The sequence below is a fragment of the Ictalurus punctatus genome, chromosome 20, assembly GCF_001660625.3.
Source record: "Ictalurus punctatus breed USDA103 chromosome 20, Coco_2.0, whole genome shotgun sequence".
NCBI classification, from domain to species: domain Eukaryota; kingdom Metazoa; phylum Chordata; class Actinopteri; order Siluriformes; family Ictaluridae; genus Ictalurus; species Ictalurus punctatus.
The window spans coordinates 23000460-23027530 of record NC_030435.2 but is presented as its reverse complement, the minus strand read 5'-3'; the positions used below and the strand labels follow the sequence as shown (position 1 = coordinate 23027530).

At 39.9% G+C, this 27071-nt stretch overlaps 2 protein-coding genes and 1 long non-coding RNA gene across 6 annotated transcripts in view; 1 reads left to right on the top strand and 2 right to left on the bottom strand.

Moving 5' to 3' along the window:
- Positions 1–5125: 5125 nt before the first annotated feature.
- Positions 5126–14488, top strand: lhx8a (LIM homeobox 8a). 3 transcript variants are annotated; one of them, XM_017496077.3, is made up of 8 exons: positions 5126–5386; positions 6737–6880; positions 7880–8001; positions 9220–9440; positions 11266–11369; positions 11739–11834; positions 12638–12821; positions 14256–14488. In XM_017496077.3, the coding sequence occupies exons 1-8, from the start codon at positions 5315–5317 to the stop codon at positions 14330–14332; spliced, it is 1020 nt and encodes a 339-aa protein (XP_017351566.1). In that variant the 5' UTR covers positions 5126–5314; the 3' UTR covers positions 14333–14488. The 3 variants fall into 3 exon arrangements, with proteins under 3 accessions (XP_017351566.1, XP_017351565.1, XP_017351567.1); XM_017496076.3 differs by having other exon boundaries at positions 12638–12836; XM_017496078.3 differs by lacking the exon at positions 5126–5386 and adding an exon at positions 6396–6504 and having other exon boundaries at positions 12638–12836.
- On the bottom strand, positions 6407–8135 carry LOC128628810 (uncharacterized). Its single transcript, XR_008393055.1, has 3 exons — positions 8012–8135; positions 6752–6843; positions 6407–6483 (listed from the first exon to the last, which is right to left on the bottom strand). It is a non-coding gene; the product is annotated as an uncharacterized LOC128628810 (long non-coding RNA).
- Positions 14489–17189: 2701 nt separating the features above from the next.
- Positions 17190–27071, bottom strand: part of slc44a5a (solute carrier family 44 member 5a) — a 50110-nt gene continuing 40228 nt past the window's right edge. For both annotated transcript variants that reach the window (XM_017496073.3, XM_047162523.2), the window contains 14 exons: positions 26885–26968; positions 26672–26784; positions 25515–25646; positions 25202–25301; positions 25031–25123; positions 24092–24179; positions 23688–23950; positions 22699–22793; positions 21863–21966; positions 21681–21754; positions 21516–21586; positions 21036–21124; positions 20869–20953; positions 17190–20615 (listed from right to left, as the gene is read on the bottom strand). In XM_017496073.3, the coding sequence (XP_017351562.1) occupies positions 20476–20615; positions 20869–20953; positions 21036–21124; positions 21516–21586; positions 21681–21754; positions 21863–21966; positions 22699–22793; positions 23688–23950; positions 24092–24179; positions 25031–25123; positions 25202–25301; positions 25515–25646; positions 26672–26784; positions 26885–26968 (1531 nt within the window). In that variant the 3' untranslated portion in view covers positions 17190–20475. The remainder of the gene's footprint in view (positions 20616–20868; positions 20954–21035; positions 21125–21515; positions 21587–21680; positions 21755–21862; positions 21967–22698; positions 22794–23687; positions 23951–24091; positions 24180–25030; positions 25124–25201; positions 25302–25514; positions 25647–26671; positions 26785–26884; positions 26969–27071) is intronic.

Here is a 27071-nt window from a genome sequence, read left to right as displayed (position 1 = left end):
TGTCTAGACGGTATCCCCTGGTCAAAGAGAATCCCAACGGTGCAGGAGAAAGCAAAGCCTTGTCAAAGCTGGGTGTGAATTTTCGTCATGTTTTCGAGCACAACGCAGGATCATTCAGATGGCTTTATGGATAAAGTTAGTTGCAGCGGTGCAAACTAGTAACGTCATCCGAGGAAACGTCCGGAAGTGAGGAGTCGTCACTCTTAGGTAAACTTCTCAGTGGCGCCGAAACAAAAGGCCGTGTTAGCAGGGAGACCCGGTGAGCTTACAGGCTGAAGTGGGTGTGTTTTGGGTACAACTTCCGTGTCAGAATAATCTGTTTCCTTTAGCTAGTATGATAGCAGTGGCTCTGTGGCCGCGGCTCTATGAAAAGCTGTCATCGGCTCCATTTCCTCTTCCACAAGGATGTTGATGGGATCTAACGCCTGTGGGCCCTTGACACGCAAAAGCACCCAGATACAGTCCTCCTCATCCTTCTTCAGGCGGACAAACTCTACTTCATGTGATTTTAGAAGTCTGTGATTTACATCTCTGACTACGACTGACTTCACATTATGATCGCAAAGAAATCTCGCAATCGCTCTTATTGAGCAAAGGGTTCTCCGAGGGTTCCTTGCGGAGTTCAGTGTTCTTAGCTTCTTAAAGACTTATCTTTGATAGGGAAACCCTCTGATGTAGGGTTCCACATAGAACCTTTTAAGGGTTCTCTCAAAGGGCTCTAGATTTTAAATCCATAATTTACCTCACGTTATGAATTTACAAAATCATCATCGATCTCAAATGATTATTTAAAAATAATAATAATAATAAAATATTTCCACACATAAAAGAATCTACCTCAGATTAAGATTTTGCAAATCCATAGTTTACCTCACATGGTTAAATTAACGAAATCATAATCTAGCCTACATCAAATATATATGAATTAATATAAATATATATTAATTGCAATCTGCCTCACATTCTACCTCAGATTAAAATAATCTACCACAGATTATAATTTTGCCAATCAATAATCTAGCTCAAATTGCGAATTTAAAAAAACATAATCTATTTCAAATTATTAAAAAAAATAAATAAATCAGGATCTACCTCGTAATCTACCTCAGATTATGGTTTTATAAAATAATCTACCTCAGTTTATCATTTTGTAAATCCACAACCTACCGCACATGATGAGTAAACGAATCATAATCTACCTCAGATTACGATTAAAAACAAACATAACCACAAATATCTACCTCAGGTATTGATTAAAAAGAATGCATAATCTATCCCAGATTACTATATTCAAACCCTACCTCATTTGATGATTTAACTATTTTCTTAATCTACCTCAGATTATGATTGATCAACTCCATAATCTACTTTATTTGATGATTTTTAAAAAAAAATCTTAATCTACCTCAGAACATGATTGATCAGTTCCATAATCTACTTCACTTGGCATTTTAAAAATAAATCCTAAACACATAAACTAACTCACATGATGAATAGAATAACTGTAACCTATCTCAGATTATAATTGAGCAAATCCATAATCTACCTCAAACCATGAATTAGAAAAACTGCATTTTATTTAAGAGTTTTTTCTTTGCTTTTTCCTCTGGCATCCAGCTTCAATGCTTCAGCGTTTCAGGAAACATGACCACGGCGCTCCCCGGATCGACCTGTCAGAGTCTATTTGCAGGAGCGGTAGAGTTCTGAGACCCTCACCTCCCAGACCCTCAGTGTTGAGTTACACGCACTACAACCACTCCCCCACTTCCAGCCGTCCCAAACCTTATGAATGAACGTCTGGGAAGGAAAAAAAATAGTCCCACCAGGGTGGTTGAGCTTTTCACACTGCAGAAGGCTTTTTAATCTGATTGATGTCAATGACTTTTCTTTTGTATTCGCGTTTTAATAACTAAACAAAAGAGAACTGTTAGCATTGGATAACTGCTGTGGTGTAAAAAGAATAAAACACTCCGTGTCACGCTGTTATAGGAAAATAATCAACTACAGGGTGGTATTATGAAGCAGCATTACTGTTCCCACCCAAGAAGTTTATTCATTTCCTACTGTATATGGTACGTTCTGAAGTGTTTTGTTGCTTTTATACCACAGCGATGGATACTTTCCATCCGTTTATAGTTACGATTATTGTTGCGAAACGGGTTCTCACTTCCGTTGTAGCCGCTATAAACAGTCCTTCCCTCACCGGCCTCTCTTTTTTCTCTCTCTCGAAGACAATATGCTCAACAAACGTTGCCAAATACTGACATTTACACCAGTTTCTCTTCACTGAACATTAATCAAAACATTTAGTGCCCAATGTACCCCCAGGATCAGACTCAGGTAGGAGGCGTGGCCTAAAGTTTATACGGTTGTAGGTTGGAAGATTTGGATGAGAATATAGTTCCTATTTGATTTGTGTATTGACCTTTCAGATAGATTTATTTTCAGAACTTCAGCGTCCCAGTTCCCTTTCCACTCACTAAAAGTATGTACTCTTGTCATATTACACACTTAGTGGTTAGCACGTTCGCCTCACGCCTCCAAGGTCGGGGGTTCGATTCCCACCGTGCCCCTGTGTGTGCGGAGTTTGCGTGTTCTCCCCGTGCTGCGGGGGTTTCCTCCGGGTACTCCGGTTTCCTCCCCCAGTCCAAAGACATGCGCGGTAGGCTGATCGGTGTGTCCAAAGTGTCCGTAGTGTATGAATGTGTATGTGATTGTGCCCTGCGATGAATTGCCACCCTGTCCAGGGTGTACCCCGCCTTGTGCCCGATGCTCCCTGGGATAGGCTCCAGGTTCCCCGTGACCCTGAAAAGGATAAGTGGTATAGAAGATAGATGGATGGACAGTCCTTCGAAACTATAACAAGGTCTTTTTTTTTACGTCTCTGCGTTCAAAGTGAGAAAAACCACAAGGAACCTTAACAAACGTGAAGGAACGGTTGGAGAAATAAGAAAAGCTCGGCAGCGACTCAAGCCTGACTTTGAGGTGGATTTGGAATAAGAAAGGTTTTACAGGAAAGGACAGTAAAAGACATGATCTCACATGAAATACAGAAGTGTAGTGTACACGTGTATGTGTGTGGTATGGGTTGTGATACAATATCCATGTGTGTATAGTTAATCATGTGAAATGAGATGTTACAGGCTGTAATGTAACCACAATGCCTTGGCCAGTCTTTCTCTATTAACTTATGACGTGGTGTCACCATCTTTAGAAACACCGTCGTCACTGGCTGTCATTTATCTTTCAACATCTCGACAGATAAAACACAATACTTCAGCATGAAATCCGAGGACAGCGTACAAAAACCTGTGCGGCTCAGGCTGGTAAACAACCCGGTGACGTCATACACTTGACTTTTTCTTCATCTTCAGACAATACCGGTCTTGTTTATGTGCTCACGTACCTCACCCAACATCCCCACCCCGGCTTTTGACGTGTATACCTCGAGACATGTGTATATTCTTCACTGAAATGCAATATTAAAGCCCATCATCCACACCGGCCTTGTGGTTTTCTAAAAACTACAGCTACGAGAAGAAACCCATTAGAGATTGGTTCCAGTCAAAGCTGCATCCATACTGTAACACACAGGAAAAACTCAAGAAAAAAAACAACAAAAATCACCCCAACCCCACCCTAAATAAAGAACCCCCCCACCCCTGCAAAAAAAAAAAAAAAAAAAAAGATTCCAAAGCTATATTTAACTAAAGTTTATATTTATGGAAGAAAACCAACATTAAATATGAATACGAACATTATATCACAGTGGACTTCCATTCATTCTGCTTGCTTACAATAAAATAAAACATCATAGACTGTTAAATTCATTGCACAATATTTTAAAGAATGTTATTAGACCTGTACTCTCTGATCCACAAAAAAAAAAAACAACCGAAAAGCCATACTCATTATTCTTTATAACAGAATATGAACATTTGCTGCAATGATTATCTAGACTATCATTAAATCTGGTAATTGTTCATTTAAATTGAAATATAACTGATAATAAAGTGTAGAATTAATATAAAATGTACCACCGAAATATTTTTAAAGTTCTGTTATTAAGTCAATATTAGTTGCATCCTTTTTTTTTTTTTTTTTTTTTTACATTTTCTTTCCTTTTTTATTATGAATGCTGTAGATGTTATTACTTTTACAAGGATGTTTATATCGAGTAATGCAGATTGCATCGGTTTTAGTTACTACACGACCACACTTTTTTTTTTTTTTTTTTTTTTTTAAAAAGAAGCTTTTATTTAACCAAACTATTATTAAATAGTCTCAATAGCTTTTTGTAAGAAAGATTTGTAGCTATAAAAAATCCTAAATGTTGAAATCTATTTAAAATCTATCTAAATAGTTCAAATCAGACGTCATATTAACTGTTTTTTTTTTTTTTGTAAAAATAGATTTAATAAAATTTTAATCCAAGATTAAGCATAAAGTCAAACAGCCTCTAAATATATTAATTCGTGTATTTGAATATTTGTATGACGTCAACTATTTCGGAACACAAGTGAAGGACATTCCCCTAGCCTATAATAAAGATTTCCTCCTTAAATCCGTGTTTAACACTAAACAAACTCAGGTGGTAAAGAGCAGGAATGAACTCTCTCACATGGCACCAGTTAATCCAATTTGCGGATTATTTTTTTTATTTAAAGAACTGAAAACTGCAACAGCCGTAATGACCACAAACTCAATCAGTGCTCCTTGTGTTTGTCTTTAACCAGAAGGCAAGAGGATATTTTTTTGTTTTCTCCCCAGTATGAACCTGAAAATAAATATACATAGCCTATATACGCCTTATTTATTTATTTTTGCGACAAATCATTTTCGGCGAGACACCGCTCAATAATTGGAGTCAAAAAGTTTTTTTTTTTTCTTTTTTTTTTTTTTTTAAAGTTGGATTTAAAACAATTCACTTTGTTATTCCGTGTTATCAGCACAACGTCTCGTCAATTTCAAGACTGCTAGAGTGTTAATGTTAAGCTCCTATATGAATAAATAAATAAATAAATAAACGCCGAAAATAGACGTTATTTCCGTTAATTAGATTTTTGCGAATCTGAGGAGGGTTCATTTGTATATTCCTGTATTTTTTTTTTTTTTTGTCCCCCCTCTCTGAATAATAGGCGTGTGTAAATGTGCCAAGGAGGTGCGGCCATGGTGGAGAAAAAAGCCCCGGAAAAAAGTTCCTCCCAAACTGGAGTTGCTGTTAAATCGTGGTGTAGACGCACAGGTGGAATACCTGCAGTAATGCTCCACACAAAGCCATCTGAGACAGCCTGAACCTGCAAACCTTCACACCATGTACTGGAAAGATGAGCAGACGCTTTCCTGCCCCGGCGTGGAAGAGTTCAAGTCTGGAACCGAGAGCAAAGTAAGTGATTAAAAAAAACCTTCAGGGAAAAACAACAACCCAGACACAAGGGTTTCTGGAGAAAGCTTTCCGACTTGCACAAAAATCACCGGTGTTCAACCATTCCAACACCTAGAGTGAAGTCTGCCTGGTCTGGTGTCGTCATTTAGTGTTTAGTTTATTTTGTTCTGAGCTACTATATATAATATATAATATATAGTTAATATAGACTATTGAATTGTTTTGTGGAGTTAATCAAGTTTGCTTTGCGACTTCAACCGAAAACCTGAAAAATATCTCTTTAAAGTTTCACATTTGTGCTTGGATTAACTCTTACTCCTAATTCGGTTTTTATATTTGACCAGTCTATAGTAACAACCTCGAAAAACCTTGTTTTAAATTAAATTATTTAAATTTTTCTTCGTGCAGTGCGGTCTGCTACCTACACGCGGCATTTATAAAGGTACACTATAAAATAATAATAATAATAATAATAAAATAAATAAATAAAATAAAATAAAATAAAATAATAATAATAATAATAATAATAATAATAATAAACACTTTATTTTTTTTAAAACTGTATTTCTGCAACATCAAGCAGTTTGTGATGTGAAATGCATTCTAGTTATGTTAATGATTAAGGAAGCATTTATTTATTTATTTATTTATTTATTTATTTATTTATTTCCCTTCGTGGCATCATCACGTTCAGGTGTGCTGCAACCTGCTCGTCATTTATCATGCAATGCACCGACAAGCCAAGTGTAGTCAAGTCAACGCACCTCTCCTTGCATGTGGACGTTCTTGAAGCTTTATTTTTCATAAGCTGTCAGATGAAAGCTCTTTGGCATGCATTCATCTGAAAAGGAGGAGAAGGAATGCAGACTGCTTGCTATTATCTCAAGAGCTCCGTGTGTGTGTGTGTGTGTGTGTTGTGATCATTTCGGAGGGGGGAGTTGGCATCTTTTGCACCGGGTTTGTTGTCATGGTTATTAACGGGGCGGCCGCAGAGGTTAAAAGGGCGGCGGCTCGGAGCGCGCGACTCTCCGCCCGACGCGCCTGCACTCTCTCTCCTGCTGCTCACCATGCCGCAAAACTGCAAACCTCACACACTCCTGCAAGAAGGAAACGTTTTGGTAATTAATGAGCGGGTTTAATATTAAAAATATATGTATATTCTTTCTTTTATGGAGCAATATTTGTAAGTCGGGTGGGAAAAAAAAAAAACAAAACAAAAAAACTTCATTTGCGTTTGTCTTCCAAGCCAACTGCCCAAACATGTAGGCTAGATTATCCAAAGTGTAGAACATTTAAACATGTTTCTCATTTTTTTATTTTATCATTATGAATTATTTTTCATATCTCCAGAGCTCAACTCAAGACCTTTTGGAAGAAGTGTCGTGTCCGTCGTCTTCAGTCTCGTCGCCCACCGTCTCTTCACCTCATGCCATGACTGAGAAAGCCATCTGCACCAGCTGCGGGATGGAGATTGTAGACAAATACCTGCTCAAGGTAAGACACGAAATGATATTTAATACATAAATAAAAACATTTAATAGAAAGTCCAATATATTTGAGGCACACTTTAATGGCTTGTGATGGTTTCAGCTCCTCTAGGACTATTATTATTATTATTATTATTATTATTATTATTATTAGTTGATATGACATTTTTAATGGAGTGAGGGCCAGATTTAATTTATATATAATATATAATATAATATAATATAATATAATATAATATAATATAATATTTTAAATAGAAGGTTAACTTTTTTTTTTTTCCTCTTTTTTCTTTTGCTACATTCGAACCTGTTTCTCATCGTGAAAATAGCCCTGGTAGCTGGCATGGAGTTCAATTATAAACAAACGAATCATTTAATAGCATGTTGTTTTCCTAGAACATCATGCAACTGTAAAAATATCTCTACTCATTTTTACATGGACATAAAATAAATAAAATCCCGGCATTTCTCTGCAATGTTTCCCCAGCAACAAAGCCTTCTTTTAAAAAAACAAAAAAGAGTTTATATATTTAATTTTATTAAGTTTTTCACATGTATTATGACCTGACATTAAGTGCAATAGTGGGAGTTAAATAATGTCGTGATGTTATTTATATGTATTATTACAAAATAGTTATATAGGCTAAATATATACAGAATTTCTGGTTTAAAAATGTTTACATTCTCCACGCTTACTTTTAATTTATTATTATTATTATTATTATTATTATTATTATTATTAGTGCTACTTCCTCCAGAGCCATGTTTGGCGTGCTAATGAGGACTAGCTTAATTAGCTCGGCTAATATACATGCTACATGTGATAACTTTTTTTTTTTTTTTTTTTTTAAGAGAAAAAAAAAACCTACATTAGCCTCCTGCTTCACTTTTAGCTTGTAGCTAGGCCTATATATTTTCGATTTTTGTAGTTTGTGGAAACACGGATAATTTTGCAGGTGAAATGCTTTGCTAACTCTGCGCTACCTGTGCTTTTGTTTTTGTACAGGTAAACGACATGTGCTGGCACGTGCGCTGTCTCTCGTGCAGCGTGTGTCAGACGTCACTCGGCCGCCACATCAGCTGCTATATCAAAGAAAAAGAGATTTTCTGTAAACTTGACTACTTCAGGTACAAGTACATGGCTTTTTCTTCTTTCTTCTTCTTCTCTAAATGATCCAACACTTCTTTACCGGCTTAGCTGTGCCGCATTAAACGTCTAAATTCTTAAAAACAACAAGTTTGTCGTTCAGTTTCGGTGTCACGTGCACGCTTTGTGTTGGCGTTACGTCACAATGTTGCGTCACATTTCAGAAATTAGTTGTTTTTTTCTTAATTTTATAAATACGATAAAAGTAGGAGGTAGTATGACTCATCTTGATAAATTCACTATGAATTTGTATAATTTTTGTCAGAGCTTTGCTTCTGTGACACAGTGATGGTTCTTAGTAATAGTAGGCTAACTATTTACTGTTCAGTAGTTGATTTGCATCACTTTTACATCCTGCTTTTTTTTTTTTTTTTTTTTTTTGGTCTGTAATACTTTGAATAAATAAGTTAAATACCATGTGCATCCTGCTTCATGAAGATATCTCATGATGCGGTATTTTTGCCGTATCGACCGTCTGCTTCATTTGTTTTTAAATCTCGGCATCAGATTCAGTAGAAATCTGTCTTATCTTTTGGATAAATTTTGTGACTAGTTTCTAGACATCTGCTCTCTATAATTTAGCATAAATCTCCATTCTCCATAAGTTACCATCACTTCCAGTGTGCGCTTCCTCTCATTCGCTCATCCTAAGCCTACCTTTTACTTTTAAAAAATGATATACAAGCCTCATCATCAATGCTCCAATAACCCTTTACATCAACGAGTACTTACCGGGGTACTAACATTCTCTCATCTCATTATGTAGGAGTTGCTTTTATATGTAAAGTTTTAGACTCTCACTCAAATATTTAATGTTATTTTAGGGCACACGGGGAAGATCAAGTGTAGTTTCTCCAAACAATTAGCACGAAACTCCTTTTGATCGCCAGGCTGTGTAAGCTGACCAAAAATGTACTATGCCTAAAGGTTTTAAAGGTGCATCGGGCTTGAAAATGTAATTTGCATCTCTAAGTGTAGCTTTCGCGTTTGTCAAACTATTTATGATCTCAGTTTAAGCTTGTCGTTTAGTTTTAATGCCCATTTTATCATTAATTTTAGGCTTGAATTGATTGACTGACTTAAAAAAATAATACAGTGATCGTGGTTAAATATAGTAGTATAAGAAATTGCTTTAAGGTATTCTACGTTCAAGGAAAAGTGACCACCTTGTTTTTAATGTAATTTATTATCGCTTTTAGGAAATACGGGACCCGCTGCGCTCACTGCGGCAGGAACATCCACTCCAACGACTGGGTTCGCCGAGCCAAAGGGAACACCTACCACCTGGCCTGCTTCGCCTGCTTCTCCTGCAAACGCCAGCTGTCGACAGGAGAGGAGTTCGCTCTGGTGGACGAACGAGTGCTCTGCCGCGTGCACTACGACCGCATGCTGGACAACCTGAAACGTGCCATGGAGAACGGTTAGAACTTCTCGCACTCGTTCACACGCGTCGGTTTTAATCAGGGCTGAGCTGGTAGAGCGCGACACAGTGATACGAGTGCTGCAAGACCAAAACGTCTTCATCCGTAGACCAGCACGAGTCCTCCGACGACGGTCCTGTGGTTTGGAGCGTGCAACGTGGAAAGGTTAACGGATCTGAATAGATATTTCTGATGAACGCAGAGAGAGATGGATTACGCTCGGAGATGTAAAAAGCTTACAGTCGATGATTCAGGGATTCCCAGATCCTCATATTCACGTTTCAGACGTCGACGTTTTTCTTTCCTTTTTGAACTGGAGAAGTAATGTAGTAAAATATAGTCCATACAAATGGCCGTTAGACAAGAGGACGACAAGTCGAGCACTACAGGATACACTACAGGAAGTTCATTATGAGCAGTCACTCAAACTCCAAATGATTCAGTCTTGGTTTTGTAAACCGTTTGTAGACCACCTTTTGTGAATTGCTGAGGTGGTGGAATTTTATTCAAATTAAAAGTGAAAGCGCAGTTACAGTATCGTATAAACGAATCCCCTGGTTTAGTTTATGTAGAACGTTAAAATTCTTAACTCGAGTTATAAACTCTGCAATTTACTAAAAGTGCAAGAAAGGCTCAAAAGAAAGCTGTTTTGATTTGAATTCCTGATCGTAAAATGGCGCCTGAGCTCTCAGCTATGGTTAAGTCTTATTGTGTCTCCAGTCTATATTTATTTGCATTTTTTTTTTCTTCTCTCTCTCTCAGAAGTATATCTATATAGGCTAATACTTATTTAGGTTGAGTCTAAATTATCGGCTGAACCTCTTCCTACTTAAACGTTTGTCTCGAGTAAATCTCGACACTCTAAACAGGCCATCGTTAGACGTGTAATAAATGGCAGGATGTGTTACCTAAAGCGTGCATTTTCAATTTGTGAAATATTTGCATCTATACACATGTATGTTTTTGTTCTCGAGCTGTTAAGGTTCATGTAACCTGATACTCTTCCCTGCTTGGGAAAGTCTCATTCTCGTCATCGCTTCTGTTTTAGTTTGGATTTGTCTAATTAGGACTTTTTAGTTCCTTAGGAGTTTTTTTGAATAAAAAATATTTTGAAAACTCTATAAATGTGACGCTTTAGAGGAGCAGTTAGGGATTTGTCTTTTGAAATGTACCGAGCAAAAGCTACAAGTGAAGTACAGTAACAAAGGACCGAAAAAAAAGAATTAAAACGCTATTGAATGTTAAGTCATTATTTTCTTTCTTAATCCCCATCATCAAATAGGAAAACATGAACTTTGACATTAGGGAGGCTGAGAAAGGGTTAAATTGGGTCTCGAGTCTATAGTTATTTCCCCCCCAAAATTATAGTTTAACTCGACATATTTGTCCATTAGAAATTAAATTTTTTTTTTCTTTCACAGGTTTGTATGTTAACGTTTCCCAGAACCCTGTTATCTGGCGCGCTAATGACCACTAACGTATTAGCTTCCTTAGCTCGGCTAATATTTAAGTCGAAATAATGTTTAAAAAAAAACCCTACACTTCAGTCTGCTGCTGCATAATCACCTTGTAACCCCCCCCCCCACCCCCCACCCCCACCCCCCCCACCCCCCCAAAAAAAAAAAAAAGTTTCTAGAGACATGTGGAGGGTTTTCAAAATGTACTTCAGGCTTTTCTTTTGAAATGTCGAAAGTAAAAATTCCAAATCGTATTTTGTCGTTTTGTTCTCGGCAAACGTTTAGAAAATATCGGCTGTTTTTAAGCCTCTTTTGTTGCTTAGTGACGGTCATTTTTGACACACGGACATCTCACGTTTCCATCCAGGAAAAGGCGTGAATGTAGAAGGAGCTGTCCCTTCGGAACAGGAAGTAAACCAGCCCAAGCCGGCGAAGAGAGCGAGGACGAGCTTCACGGCGGACCAGCTGCAGGTCAGTGCTCACGTTCTCATTCGTTCTCATCTATACGTCACCTTTATTTACTACCGCAGGCCTGGGCCAGGTCATGACGAGCTGCGTATTGCTATCCATATACGGCATGTCGGGATACGCCGAGTGTTCTGCTTCTCATCGGTACTTTAATAACATTTTAAATGACTCTGCAGTTAGTTCTTTATTACTTATTAACTTCTTGAAGTCTTAATTAAACATAAATCATGAATCGGTGTTCGTAAAGCTAAATATTGTGATAGTGTGCTGTGGTGATATTTTCGGATTAATAGTTAAAGGATATCTGTTTTGTATTGTCATGTGCACATGTTAAATCAGGTGTGTGTGTGTGTGTGTGTGTGTGTGTGTCAGGTAATGCAGGCTCAGTTTGCTCAGGACAACAACCCGGACGCTCAGACGTTGCAGAAGCTGGCCGAAAGGACCGGACTCAGCCGCAGAGTTATTCAGGTAAGCAGGTGAAATACAGCGTAGAAATATTATAATCAAGTTTTAAAAAAAACAAAACCAACTAAAACACCCAGGCTTTATTTCCGGGACAAAGAAGCCTCGTTAATTTGTACCGGAGTCGTTTACAATATTTTTCTTCATGTTGGTGTAGGTGAATTCTTTAAACTTTGTATGGAAAATGTACGCTCTTAATGTACGTTCCTGTCTTCGAAGATTTTCTATTTATTTATTTATTTATTTATTTATTTATTTATTTATTTATTTATTTGCAGTCGGCATATAAATGTCAACTTGAACGTAACGACCCATTTTCATTCAAATCTGCGTGAAGGGCTCGGGAACGAAAAGCTCTTCACATCAATATGCAGGATGTTTTTGTATTCGTGTTGATTAACGAGGCTAATATTTGGGGAAACTGGAAAGGGTTGAGTTCATTTATTTAAAACTTCATCAGGAGGAATTCGAATGCATGTATAAGCATGTAATTTAAAACAAGCGAGGAGTGTGAACAGTTTGCATGTTAGGGTCAAATATCGTGTGGCTTTTTCACATCTGAAGGCAGGTTTGTTCACGTTACAGAACATGTGCTAATATAGAAGAGTTTTGCTACAGATTCGGAGGGCGTGGCTTACGCTTGGGTAATTTATAATCCGGAAAATGTGACTGTCGTTGACTCGGACCTTGCGCTCAGGTTGATTGTTACGCTCTGTACATTTGATGCGAGTTTTGATTAGATGAGCTGGAAATAGAATCACTTTGACGCTGTTTTTTTTTTTTTTTTTTTTTTTTTTGTGGTTCTTCAGGTTTGGTTTCAGAACTGCCGAGCGCGTCACAAGAAGCACGTGAGCCCGAACCACTCGTCCACGGCGCCGGTGTCGTCCCTGCAGCCGGGCAGACTGTCCCCGCCGCTGATGGACGAGCTGCAGTACACGGCGTTCACTCCGGTCGACACGCCCATGCTCACCGCTCTGCACTCGTACATGGACGGTCAGTTCAACCCTGGTGTGTGTCTCGCTTCTTCACTGTAACGTAACTCTCAATCCGCAAACGTGGAGGAAATTCACTCGCGGATAACGTTCTCAAGTAATCGTCTGTTCAGAAAATTCACCAAGATACTCTGCTCTCATGGATATAAAAGAAATGTTTGGTCAATATAGGTGTGCAACAATTATTGGCGCCCTTTTAGTCAATGCTTTGTGCTAGCTCCCTCTGCTGAGATAACAGCTCTGAGTCTTCTCCTATAACGCCTGATGAGGTTGGAGAATACATGGCGAGGGATCTGAGAGCGTTCCTCCGTACAGAATCTCTCCAGATCCTTCACATTTGGAGGTCCACGCTGGTGGACTCTCCTCTTCAGTTCACCACACAGGGTTTCTATGGGGTTCAGGTCAGGGGACTGGGATGGTCAGGGCAGGACCTTGATTTTGTGGTCAGTAAACCGTTTGTGTTGATTTTGATGATGTTTTGGATCATCGTCCTGCTGGAAGATCCAACCACGGCCCATTTTAATCTTTCTGTCAGAGGCAGTCAGGATTTCATTTAATATCTGTAGATATTTGATGGAGTCCATGATGCCATGTATCCTAACAAAATGTCCAGGTCCTCTGGCAGAAAAACAGCCCAAAACATTAAAGACCCTCCTCCATATTTAACCGTGGACATGAGGGACTTTTCCATACGGCTACCTCTCTGTGTGACCAAAACCACCTCTGTGTTTATTACCAAAAAGCTCTATTCTGGTTTCATCTGACCGTAGAACCCGATCCCATTTGAAGTTCCAGTAGTATCGGCACACTGAAGACGCTCGAGTTTGTTTTTGGATGAGAGTAGAGGCTTTTTTCCTGAAACCCTTCCAAACAGCTTGTGATGTCGGTGACTTCAGATTGTAGTTTTGGAGGTTAAACACTGAAGACAATTTTTGACCGCCTTCTCTGCTACGGGTGCCAATATTGGTGGAGGGTGTGTGTGACACGTTCAGGAGTAAAAAGGCTTAAATATTCAAAATACGAGTGTACAACTTTAAATATTTAATGTGCGTGATATAATAAAATGTCACGTTAAATAAAATATGTACCGGGAGAATGGTGGATTAAAATATATATAAATATTTTAAATTAACGGTTAATTTTTAAACCATTAATGTGGTGCCTATTTCTAAAAAGTTTTGACCTTAACCATCGTGTAATGCTGCACTGACTCATCACTTATTTTCATAGGCAACATTTTGTTGGAAATCCTGTTGCAGGTTTTAAGGCGCCTGCTGGTTTCCTTTCACACGATCCCATTATACCAGTATTTTGTTTGAAGGCGCACGTGACGTTTGATCTGACGTGACTGCCACGTTCTTTGCTCCGTCACGGCGCGAGCAGCACACCGTTGTAACGTCTGCACTCGTATGTTTTTTTTTTTTTTCTTTTCCAGTTCAGTCTCCGACGTCGCTGGTGTTCCAGCCACTCCTTCCCCACTCGATGACACAGCTGCCCATCAGCCATGCCTGAGACAAACCCCGCCCACTGCACCCTCTCAACCAATCAGGTCAGAGTCTAGAGGAAAGCGTGAGGAACTTTTCATCGCTCTGTTGACCATGTCTTGCACCGTGACCCTGTAACTGTTCTCTCTTTTCATGAGCGTTTACTGAAGGATGGTCCAAGAAAACAAAAAGCTTTCGATGTTATTGTGAACGACTGAAGTTTTTTTTTGTTTGTTTGTTTTTTTGTTTAATATATATATATAAATATCTCTAACGGTTGAATACAATCACGTTTAATTTATTTGTTGTGTGTGACTGAGCACTTTGTTATGAAATACATTTATGATGGAAGTTTTTTGTCGATGTACAGCTGCTTTTTTTTTTTTTTTTTTTTTTTTTTTTGTGGATGAATTGGAAGCTGAACAAAAATGTCAATAAAATGTTCAATGCTTACGGAACTCGTCTGAGTTTTGGTTATAATTATGATTAACAACCTGAAGTCTTTTTTAAAACTTACCAAAAAAAAATAAAAGTATAACAATATCACTTCCAGGTGCTGTGGATTTAAGACCCAAGCCATGTACGGTGACCTCATGAAATAAGGGCGTGGCTTAATTGATTAACAAGCCAAAACACATCGAGTGTATGTACACAATTCTGATGACTAACATTAAATTTGAACGCCGTTTACTTCCTCACAGATAGACAGTCTGATATTGTGAACGCTACATGACTCCGGCAATAACTGGAATCTTCAGATAGGCACTTTGCGTTTTTAAATTCGAAATACTCCGCCAAGTTCTCGCACAAAACACGCCAACAGAGCGTCGTTCTTATTCTCCTCCTGAATGAAAACCGCAGATGAACCGATCGACACACGGATCTGAAACGATTGACGTTTTGCATAACTATCCGATATCGGTGGACTCTCTGAAAGCTCCGCCCCCTCCCTCCCATCTTGCATCTGTCGGGCGGTCACGCTAAACCGCGGAAACCTCGATTCGTGAAAATTTCCACGAGGAAATCTCAGACGAGCGATTTGTCAAAGGACGATATCAAAAGTGTTTGAGAAAGCGCCCATGTGTTTGCAGGTTAGTCGACTGCCATGTCAATCAAAGAGCGTCTGTGAATGTGGGTGGGTCTTCGTCATGTTGATTGACCAATCACTAGAGGTCTGGCTTGTGTGATGAGACTAGCTAATGTTTTGAAGAGGGGAAAATTTTTAGCTAGCTTTTAGCTAAAACCGCCTACACGATCCACGCACAGCTAATGCTCTGGATGAGTTGCATCTTAACGACGTGAACCGAATCCGTATTGTTTCTCAAACTGCTCTCGAGTAGTGTAAACAAACCGGCGTGAGGTCTGTCTGTGCGAGTGTGAGCTCGTGTTTGGGCTCGTAGCGGTAATTCACTGCGCTGTACTCGTACTGTTTATACAGCGCGTGCAACAAATTACTCAGCTCTGTTCAGATATTAGCAGGTGCCAATTAGTGGTTGGAGGGTGATGACAGATTTTGTCTGACTCTGAAAGAACAAAGCTGAGAGGTAAAGCGTGGAAAGATGTACGGCTGGGAAAATCCGACACTCGGGTGTGAGGCGTTAGCGCGCGTGTGTTTCTCTTACAGACCGTCTGATTCGAAGGCGTATTCTCGACAGGCTTGCGTGCGTACATGATGGTCTTTACTTTCTCTCACGGTTTCAAGGGAACGCATTTACCGAATAAATTCCTCGACGCGCGTCAAAAAAAAAAGAGTCACGTGACTTCATCTCAACAAATCGCGTCATCGAATAATCGGCTCAGAAAAGTAAAAACGGCGGCGAGCGAGACGCGGCGGTTTCCCCCGGAAGTGACGGTTTTATCCTCTCGCACACGTGGGATGGAATCGCTGCTTTATTCGCACACGTTTCGTGTGAAATTCCAATTTCCCGCACGAGTAAAACACCCAACTTGGACGGAAACGACGCTCCCGAGATCAGAGTTTTTCCTCCATTCTGATGTTTGAGGAACTCGAGCGCTTGACCTGTACTTGCATGAGTTTGTGCACTGCGCCGCTGCGATCCGATTGGCTGACAGGATAACTGCGTGAACGTGCAGGCGTACAGGTGGTCCGTCCTATTAACCTGGACGGTGAGTTTCTATAGAAACGGGACGTTTCGTACACCGTCCCAGCTGTGCTTCTGAATCTGTAGCAAGTAAAAAATACGACACATTAATAAATCTAAAACCTGGAATTCATTCATAACACGCCGTCCATTTCCTTTAATGTACTCCGGTCAATAAAACGTATTGGAAGAGGTATCTAATACACAGCCTGTAAAATTTTAAACACGTGCAACGTGACCGAAACTGAGCAAAAGAACATTTAACATGTTAAATACTATAAATAAATAAAAATATTTGTCCCCCCGCAGATGAAGAAAAAAAAAACCACACGGCGGCTTTGAGCAGGTTCTCGAATTGTATTTAATGAAAGACCACAGGAGTATCGCTGTTATAGAAAGAAAGAAAGCAAGAAAATCACCTATATTTTGTGGACTTTACTTATGTCGAGAGCACTTAAACCCTGAATCTGAAACACCCTTGTGTGTGTGTGTGTGTGTGTGTGTGTGTGTGTTAATTCGGGCACGTGGTTACCTTTTCTGTTTTTGCAGTTACTCATACTACCCTGTTATTGTTCGGAGTGTGTATTATTATTATTATTATTATTATTATTATTATTAACTGACAGACCATAAACTAGTGTGTACCGCACTGCTTGGAAGTTAAAATATGTTCCGAAGAAATATAAATGTAAACCAATTATATGATAATTATCCTTGTACATAGATGGAATACCTAGATAAATGCAGGATAATTGTTTATGTGCTGTAATGAAATTACACAGACATTACTCAATATTTTATTTTTATTTTATTTTTTGCGCAATCACATTCCTGTTTTATCCTTAGTGTAGTACAAAAGATACAAATTCATCATATTCCCGTCCCGAAACATACAAAAAAAAAAAAAAAAAAAAAAAAAAAGGAGGGAAGAAGAAGAAGCAATTATGCAACATTTACAAAGTGTAGAAGTTAAACCCTACGCCTCCCGATACAAAGGAACCCGAATGGCTTTGACATCCTTGTAGAGGACACGGTTCGGTTTGGAAAGGTTGCTTAGTGTGCCCGTTTATTTCGTTCAGACTTGCTTTATGAACTCTTAAGGGGGGAAAAAAATTCCACTTGCATGAGTCTTTGAGTGTGAGGAAAAGCAGCAAGTAGTATTGAACAATGAGGATCGTTTGAGTGAGCTCTAGGGCCGTGTCTCAAATTGCTCATTATGCACTCCGTTCTCAAATTATAGGCTGCACTGTAAAGTGTTTGGTGGGTTCACGACTGTTCATTTTTACTATTTGACTAGAAATTAAAAACTGTATGAACTAGTTTCTATAGTTAAAGAAGAAGAAGAAGAAGAAAAAAAACCCTACCATGATTCAGGACATTATTTGATGAACAACAATAAAAAAAGACCTCTACACAACAGCGCCCTCTGTTGGCCATCAGGTGCAAAGACCCATCCAACGTCATCCGGTATTAGATGCTAAATGTAACCGTGGAAAATACTTGAATAATTGTATTCATTGCTGTAATTAAGTACTATTTTTCAGACAAAAATTAATACTGAATTTGAACTCATTCTTACTCAAGCTCATTTCCAAGAGAATTTTTTTTTCTCTACTTTTACGCTTTCATTTCTGACCGTAACCGATCGCAAACGGCGCAAGATGTTTGTTTTGTTCTCTTTCTTTTCTCAGTAAAGATGAAAATCAGTCCCAAATGTAAAGAATACAATGCGTTAAGATAACTAAGTTAATTTAAGTAAATTAGCTAGTTGAGTTTTGTACATAATGCTCGTGAATTTGTTTGGTTAGCTTAATTAGCTAACTAGTCAAATTTTGTGAATGAACTTGTTAAACTACCTAATTAGCTAAGTTTTATGATTTGTTTTGCGTGGTTAGCGAGCTAGTTTAGCGATTTAGCCAGTTAAAATGAGCTAGTTACGTTTTGTGAATTTGCGTGTTAAATTAATAGCTAATCAAGTTTTGGGAGTTTGTTTAAAAATAAAAATAATAGGCTATTATAATATTTGTGAATTTGTTTGTTGGATTAGCTAGCTAGTTAAGTTTTTGAATTTCTTTGATCGATAGATTAGCGAGCTAGTAAAGTCGCTAGTGAATTCGCCGGTTAAATGTTCCACTGGTTAAGTGTGACCGCGCTATCCGCCCCAGACGTACTCAGAAATATTCAAGTCTAAAAAAAACCCTAAAAATCATATTCCATTCATTATACAGCGTAGTAGTGCACGTGACCGAAAATAGCGCTGCGGTTTTGCGGGCAGTTCCCAAGTTCGATTATATGTTACGATACGTTTTTAAAAATGTCCTCCAGTAATGTGACATGATATATTTTTGTCATATTTTCCAGCCTGTAATTTCAGTCTGTTTGCTGTTGGTAGTTACTTTGGACTTATTTTTGGGCGGAACTGGACTCGTTGTGCAGATCTGGCAATCCTGTCGTGCCCGAATCTGCGCCCGGTGATCAGGTGACCACGGTTTTAACCCAACAGTTAACAAGGAACACATTTATGTCATGCGTGTACAGGATTGTCATTCATGCTACCATGTACAATCTTATTAATGACTGCGATAGGATCCTTAAAATAACATAAAAACACATATACATCTAAAAAAAAATCACAAACATTTTCATCGGGAGTGGTTAATAAGACAAATAAATATGAACTATATTTAATATATATATTAATATTCAATCCAGCAATGCCAATTAGTTACTAAAAGTCCCTTTGTTCCCAATCGGAAGACGTGCAGATCGGACAGGTCGTGTATTTTTTTTTTTTTCCTTTTTACGTTTAATCTGATCTTAAATTTAAAAACTCAAACTAGCAGGATTGTTGAAAGTGTGCAGGAATAAACCTGTACCACTTTATTTGGACAAAAACGCCTGGAATCGGGGATTTTATTCCCGTTTCATTTGAATAAACGTCCCAAAAAACCCCCACAACCGTTTCTCCCATATGGAAAAGCAATATACGGTTCAAAATATATATACCGTAGAGTACCGTATATCCAAAAATTTGATATCGGCCCGGTTTTTGTTAGAAAACATACATTGTGATCTGAATTTTGAGAATATTTGGGTGTACAGTTGTGAATATATTGACACACAAGGAAAATATTCACAATACTGCATCACACCACAGCGCTGCTGAATTCTAGTATCTGATTGGTCAGAAGAGGAGGTGTTGATTCATTTCCTAAAACAGCGGCTCTGACAATAGTGCAGCTTCAAATCGCAGGTTTATATTAATCAGTATCCTTATCGTTTCTATAGTAACACCTCACTCACAGGGACTTGTACAGTGGACGCTCCGTAATCCGTAAACGCGTCAACGTTCACGGAAGGAGTCTCCAGTGTCGGAGGTAAAGCTGTAACTCTTCACAGACATGCTCAGGACAGAAGAGGTCATGCTTTTCGCGGTTTCTTGGTAACATCGAGACGTTAAGAGAAACCAGATACCCGCTACAACGCAAGTGGAAACGTGGAACCGACTTGTTTCACGGACGCGCCACGACGTGTAACCGTAAACGGATAAAAAGATACAATTTGAGGTCTGTAAATAAATACAGATTGCTGTGAGAGGAGTAAAACACGGCGCTTCAAAATATGTTTTGTAAAAAAAAAAAAAGCTTTTCCATATGGGAACACGTGAGCGTGTTAGGATTAGGCGCGGAGCCGAGGCTGAAGGATAGACGCATCGATCCTAAAGCCGGAACGTAAAAATGTCCACGTGACCGAAAAATAAAAACCGGTTCTACGTCTGAATAAACGATCAGACCTCGGGTCAACCTGGATGTCGAAGAAACTCGTAAACGGCTGGACGTGTGTGAATAAGGCAGTTAGAAAGTTGGACAGGACCTGTGTGTGCGTGTGTGTGCGTGTGTGTGTGTTAGTGCATAGCACCTTCAGTCTCCTCTCGTGGAAGTAAATGCTCAGTGTTTGTCACAGTCTTAGTGCATCGGAGTCGGGTTACAGTACAGGACGTAGCGGCCGGCGTCCTCGCGGCCGCAGAGTTAAAGAGTTAAAGCATGCTAGCAGAGCAGGAGGAGTAAAGCTATTCTCTGACCGCGCACTGATGCAGCGCTGCTCGTGATTTCCCAGGGCTCTGATCCACGCTTCCCAGAATTCCGCGCAAGCCGGGAGACATGAGGAACGGTTTCGTCGGCGTGCCGTCGTTCCTCTCCAGGTCCTCGCCTGGATCCGGGATGCCGGGGGGAGGGGGGGCGAAGACAGGAGGAAGCAGGAACAGATTAGAGAATGAATCCACATGGGAAAAGTCGACAGTTCAAAACATACATCTAGAACACACTGGAATATTTGAAGTGCTTGCACTGCAGGTGCGACACGACCGCAACGCCGCGGTGATGAATCGGAAACGCGACACGATCGAGGAGTTATCGCTTTTCAGTGTGTGCTTCGGTTTAAAACCGTAGACGTTTACACTTACAGAAACACAGGAACAGCGTGTCCACACACGTTGCATAGACGCTGAAGAAGCCGTGCGCGATCAGGTACGACCCGAACACGACCGTCTGTCGGTGAGACGCACACAGACACGTTAACCGACACAAACAAAACACACGAGGTGTGAAAAAACACACACCGTCTCCTTACCAGCAGAGGCACCCAGTAATTATTCAGGACTGGAACTTCTTCCTGAATGATGGGGATCTTGTGTGTGAGCAAAAAGAAGGCAATAACACCTGTGAAAAAAAAGAAGAGAAAAAAAAAAAAAGAAAAACACCACTCCATGAGTGATTCAGCACAACGCTATACCGCCCCCTGCTGGTTTTTATGCATTTCAACGTGCGCTCGGATCACTGTTCCATGAGACACACTTTATGAACGTCTTCATTACAAGGGAAATAACACTGGGTTGCCAAGCCCTCGTTTTTCACACTGTCCTGCAGTGCTGTTTTGTCCACAGGTTGGAAACGAGGCGTTAGATTAATTATAACAATATCGAATCATTATAATAATAAATAATTATAATAAATCGGACCCATGGGTAGAGTTACAGAAAACCCACAAATCCTTCTCAATTATTACCGAAAACTGTCTGGGATTTAGACCCGAGAAGAGCAGCTGACTTACCGACGCTCCCCGTTATGAGGATTTTCCCTAAGAAGAGCAGGAAGTCTGTAAGCTTGTCCAGCACTGCTACCCTGCGACGGGGAACAGCGATGCTCACTGAGACGCCGCGAAAACACATAAACGTTCACGTCTGTATGAAGAACCGCGACGATAAGGTGTCCTTACCTCACGACGTTCCTCATTAACAGAAAGAAGGCTTCCCGAGCTGACGTACAGAAACTCTTTCCATAGATTGCGATCTAGAGGAAACATACGACACTGTTAGTGTTTCACTGCGTGAAGAGATTATATATATATAAAATAGCCGGATTTTCCGCTTAGTGATTATGTACAATACAGACTCTTACCATGATGTATGCGTTCCTGTTCATGAAGCGAATAAAACGCTCCAGGCACCAAAAGCAGCATTTTAAACAGCAGAGCAGGAAGCGAGCAAACACGTTCTGAGCTCCTAAACACACAGACGCACACACCGATAAAACCAGAGACAACGGAACAACTTATCCCACAGCGCTGCTGCATTCTGGACTCTGATTGGCCAGAAGGTGTTGATTAACTTGCTGTGACAGCAGCTCTGACAGTAGCGCAGCGGCACATCACAGCTTTATATCAGTATTAACGTTAATATTGATCCTAATATGTTATCGTTTCTATAGTAACTATACAGTCCAGTCATTCACAGTAAACAGATTTATCTATTTATTTATTTTTAAAAGTGTGTAATTGTTGGCATGGTGAAGTTTTCTGTAAGGACACGTTTATTTGATTAAACATCGATGGAAGGAGTCTCCAGTATCAGCTCTTCGTAACAGTCAGAGGTAAAGCCGTAACTTTTTTCCCGACATCTTCAGGACAGACGTGTTTACACCTAATGGTTTCCTAACATGACACTCGGTGCTTTTTTTGGTCTTATTAACTTCAGGTGAGAGAGGAAAAAAAGAGAGGCTGGTATAACGGGGAACTGCTATAGCATTCTATAACATTCTATAACATGCTATAACGTTAAACGTTACAATAGACGGGTAAAAAGTGTAAGGTGTCATTCTTCAGTTAAGAACATTTTCCGAGCTTTTAATCATAATAATCAAACTCGGGGTGGAAACGGGAACCGCGCTTTATCGCACCACCCTGTCATTCATTAGTTTCCTTTAACAGCATGACATGGAGTGTTCTAGAAACGTACCTTTAAGCTTGTGGTCCAGATATTCAAGTACAATTCGGACGAACTGGACGAAAGCCAAGATCAGTGATCCGAAAGCAAGAGACCCTGTGTGATACCTACAAGCAGATCAGACGCACGTTACCGGACCACCACGATACCCGTTTACAACCGCTGAGTTCACTACCACGAACTGTTTTTAACCTCATCGGCCATATAAAACATAAACCCTTAGTGGCTAAAGCCACGGAAACATATTTTCTACAATCTGTGGTGCACAGTTCAGCTTCATGAGAAAATAAATTCACAAAATTTATTCGCAAAACTGTACCGCAGCTACATAATTGTTGCTACTTTTGGCTCATTAATGACCGTTTGTCACTTCCTTAAGTCCTCCTGTGTCTTATTTCTGACCGATTAATGATTCCTGAGTTATGAAACTGGGTTATGAAAGAAATATCCACAAAAATTACTTTTATGGAAATTGGCAGACACCCTTATCCAGAGTGATTTATATTTATCCCAGCTTAGCGGTGCTGGGATTTGAGCTCATGACCTTCTGATCAGAACTCCAACAGCTTAACCACTGAGCTACCACCACCTCTTACCTCCTGGCTTCTACCTCCTTAAATAGGTGTACGTCGTGTAACTATTTTGACTTTTAGGAGATGGCTTCTTGGTCACAGACGAACCAAGGCGCAGATAAACCTTTACCTTTTCAAGAACTTGAAATAGAAAACATGAAAAATACACTGGATGCAGACATTTTGTGTCCTCGATTTATCTCGCATCGGCAATGTTTGGAGGTCTGAATAAGTCGATATTAAACGTTAGTTGTTAAAGAGATGACAAAAATGAAGATATTTTTATTATACGTTACGGAGGCGTACACGTGTTAGCATTTAGCGCGTGAACAAGAGAAGCACGAACAATAATTATTTATGAATTATTATTATTAGCGATGAAATTAAAGACTACAACAGTAATTATGATGCACCGTGTTAGTGACGCACCGTACGGCCCGGAAAAAGGAAGAGAAAACAGGGCATGATGGGATATCTTCAGGTTTCCTCTTGGCCCAGTAGTAAGAGGCGAAGGCTCCGGCGAGTGTACACTGCCCCAGCGCGATGGTGAAATTGACCAACCAGAGGAAGATGAGCAGATTGCACAGCTGTAGGAGGAAGATGTAGCGGTGATACACGCTCTCCCCGCCGTAGAACGCGAACAGACACTGAGCCCCTGGACACTGCTTAGTGATGTTGGTCCTGTTAAACGTCTATGGATAATAAACAATAACGGACGGGAATAGATGTCAGGGAAAGTGACTCCTTGTTCATTTATTACATAAATCTGTAATAAAGTCGCATCATATCTCTTTTCCTCAATGTGTAATACAAAACCAGAGAAGACGACTCACTTCTGGACTGCAGGTGAGGTTGGCGTGTTTACAGTTGGCCTGCGCTGACGTGACCTTGTACACGGCTTGACCGGAGGATGCCAGAAAACTGGATTCGATTAAGGTACAATTAGACGGAGTAAGCTTCATAAGAAATTACTCAGACTTGAACAGATATTTTAGCAAAAGAGGTTGAATCTTGTCTGTGCCCCTCCTGGCTGGCTCGCCAACTATTAGATTTTGGCGTTAAACCTATTCGCATAGATAAATATCAGAACAAACAAGTATATTTTTTATTCAACATGGCAAAATGTCACGTGTTGCAACTAGTTAACTGTATAAACTGAAATTATACTTAATATATATAAATATAAAAGCTGCTTATGTGATTAAATCTCATCATTGAATCTCCTAGCTGGCTCAACAACTGTTAGATTTTGGTGTTAACCAATAAACAGACAAACAATTAACTTTTTTTAATTTAGCATGGCAAAGTGTTACATCTGTGACAATCTCCCCTTCTTAGCTATAGGTAATAGGAATTGTGGGTAAACAGGGCAGGGCATTTCTGCTTAATTTGAATGAATATAAAAGCTGTTTTTAAGGTTAAATCTTATCTGTGCACCTCCTGGCTGGCTCGCTACTTGTTTGATTATGGTGCTAAGTCTACTCGCATTAATAAACAGACAAAGAAGCATACTTTTGGTGGCAAAGTGTCACGTTGTACAGCCCCTTCCACTTAGCTTTAACTATTAGGTGTATTGACAATGTGGTTTGACCCTGTAATAGAATATGACATAGGTTATTAAAATAACAAAAACTGCATTTTGCTAATAAGACCTGCTGATTCCTGACTCACATTTGTTCCACTACAAAATTGAGAGGTGATAATGCCCCTAGTGGACAAACAAGTAAAATTTTCACATCATTGTTGCACACTGCACTGTTCAATAAGGATACACAGCCGTAACGGCCCAGTAAGAGATACACACAGCCAGCATCACGAAGGTGACGATTGGGTAGAATAAAGCAGACATGATGTAGCTGATGGCCCTGCAAACAAACACACAAAAGTCCAGGAGAGTTCATGGGGCTGAAATTGTGAAATTAGAGAAAAAAAATCACACTTACTTGCTGCCCTCTTTGAGCAGGGCGATGGCGATACACACTCTCTTCCTCAGGAAGACCAGCATTAAAACGATGGAGGCTTCGGTTAAAACCAGAGATACCACTAAGAGAAAACACCACACATACACACTACTTTATACACTATTTTATACACCGGCCACTATTTTATACAAGTTTGACCTGTGTAGCAGGTAACATAACGAGTTGTGGGCGTGGCTCCGGATTGGGCAATTAAATGTAAAGTTCAAAGGGAATTGTGGTGTTTATGCTTCAGGTCTGTTTATGCAACAGGAAGTCGGTTTCTGCTTTAACTTACAGAAGATGAGCCACGTCTGGCTGAGCTGCAGGTAGACGTGTAGGTTCGTCTGGACGCCGATGTCCGAGATGCTGACGTCTGCTTCGGGAATCTCTCTCAGAAGCGTGAACTCCCAGTAACAACGGCAGATTCCTAATCACACAGGAAGTTAGAAGTACACAGACATGTGACCATCTGTACGCGGAGAACGGTTCTGTACGCGTTAGTTTACTAATCTACAAACTTACTGCTTGGATATTTTAAAACAGATGGGAAGGTTAATGTGGTGAACATGTTATATACAAATACTCGCTCTGCTCTGCTCTTGATCTCGGCTATACCTCTATCTGTGAATCTGTCTGTCCATCCATCTGTCTGTCTTTCCATCTGCATGTCTGTCTGTCTGTCTGACAATCTGTATCTCTGTCTATCTGTCCATCCATTTATCTCTCTGTCTTTGTCATTTTATCTGTTCAACTGTCAGTCAGCCTGTCTGTCTATTTATCTGTCTGTCTCTCTGTCCATCTATCTGTCTGTCTGCCTATCTTTTCATCTGTCTGTCAGTCTTTTTTTTTCCGCCCATGTGTCTGTCTGCCTGCTCATCTGGCCAAGTCTGTCTGTCTGTCTGTCTGTCTATCTATCTATCAGTCTGTCTATCTGCCCGTCAGTCTTTTTGTCCATATGTGTATCTGTCTGCCTGCAATCTATCTATCTTTCTGTCAGATGGTCTGTCCCTCTCTCTATCTATCTAGCTAGTTATCTATCTGTCTGTCTCTCTGGCATTCTGCCTGAGAGTCCATCTGTCAGTCTATCAGTCCGTCCTTGTATCTGTCTGTCTGCACCTCTCTCTATCTATCTATCTATCTATCTATCTATCTGCCTGCCTGCGTGCCTGTCTGTCTGTCTGTCAGCCTGTCTGTTTGCCAGTCTGTCGCTCTGTTTATCTCAGTCTGTCTTTCCATCTGTCTAAGTACCAGCCAGATAGACAGACAGACTGTCCTTCTACCTGTCTATCTATCTGCCTGTCTACTGATACACAAACATATATTTCCATATAACCTGGCAGTTACCCTACAGCATGCTTCTGTAGTCTGTCTGCATCACTATACCACACACAGACACACACACACACACACACACACACACACACACACACACACACACACACACACACTCACCGTAGGCTACGAGCAGGATGACAGCGATGATGGTGAACCAGAGCAGGAGGCCGGCGGTGAAGCGCAGGAGCAGGATGAACATCAGACTGATGACCAGCGCTAGGATTAACCCTCTGACACACACACACACACACACACACGTACACACACTATAAAACACGAGCTTTAAAGACACAGAAAAGCTTTTTTCAGATGTATATGATGTCTGCTCACATTAGAATCCAGGCCCAGGAGTTGGCGTAGTCTTCCACGATCTTCATGCCGAGCTGCTTGGCCTCCAGCAGACCCGTTATACCACTGGCAGAGAGAGAGAGAGAGAGAGAGAGAGAGAGAGAGAGATATATATATATATATATATATATATATATATATATATATATATATATATATATATATATAT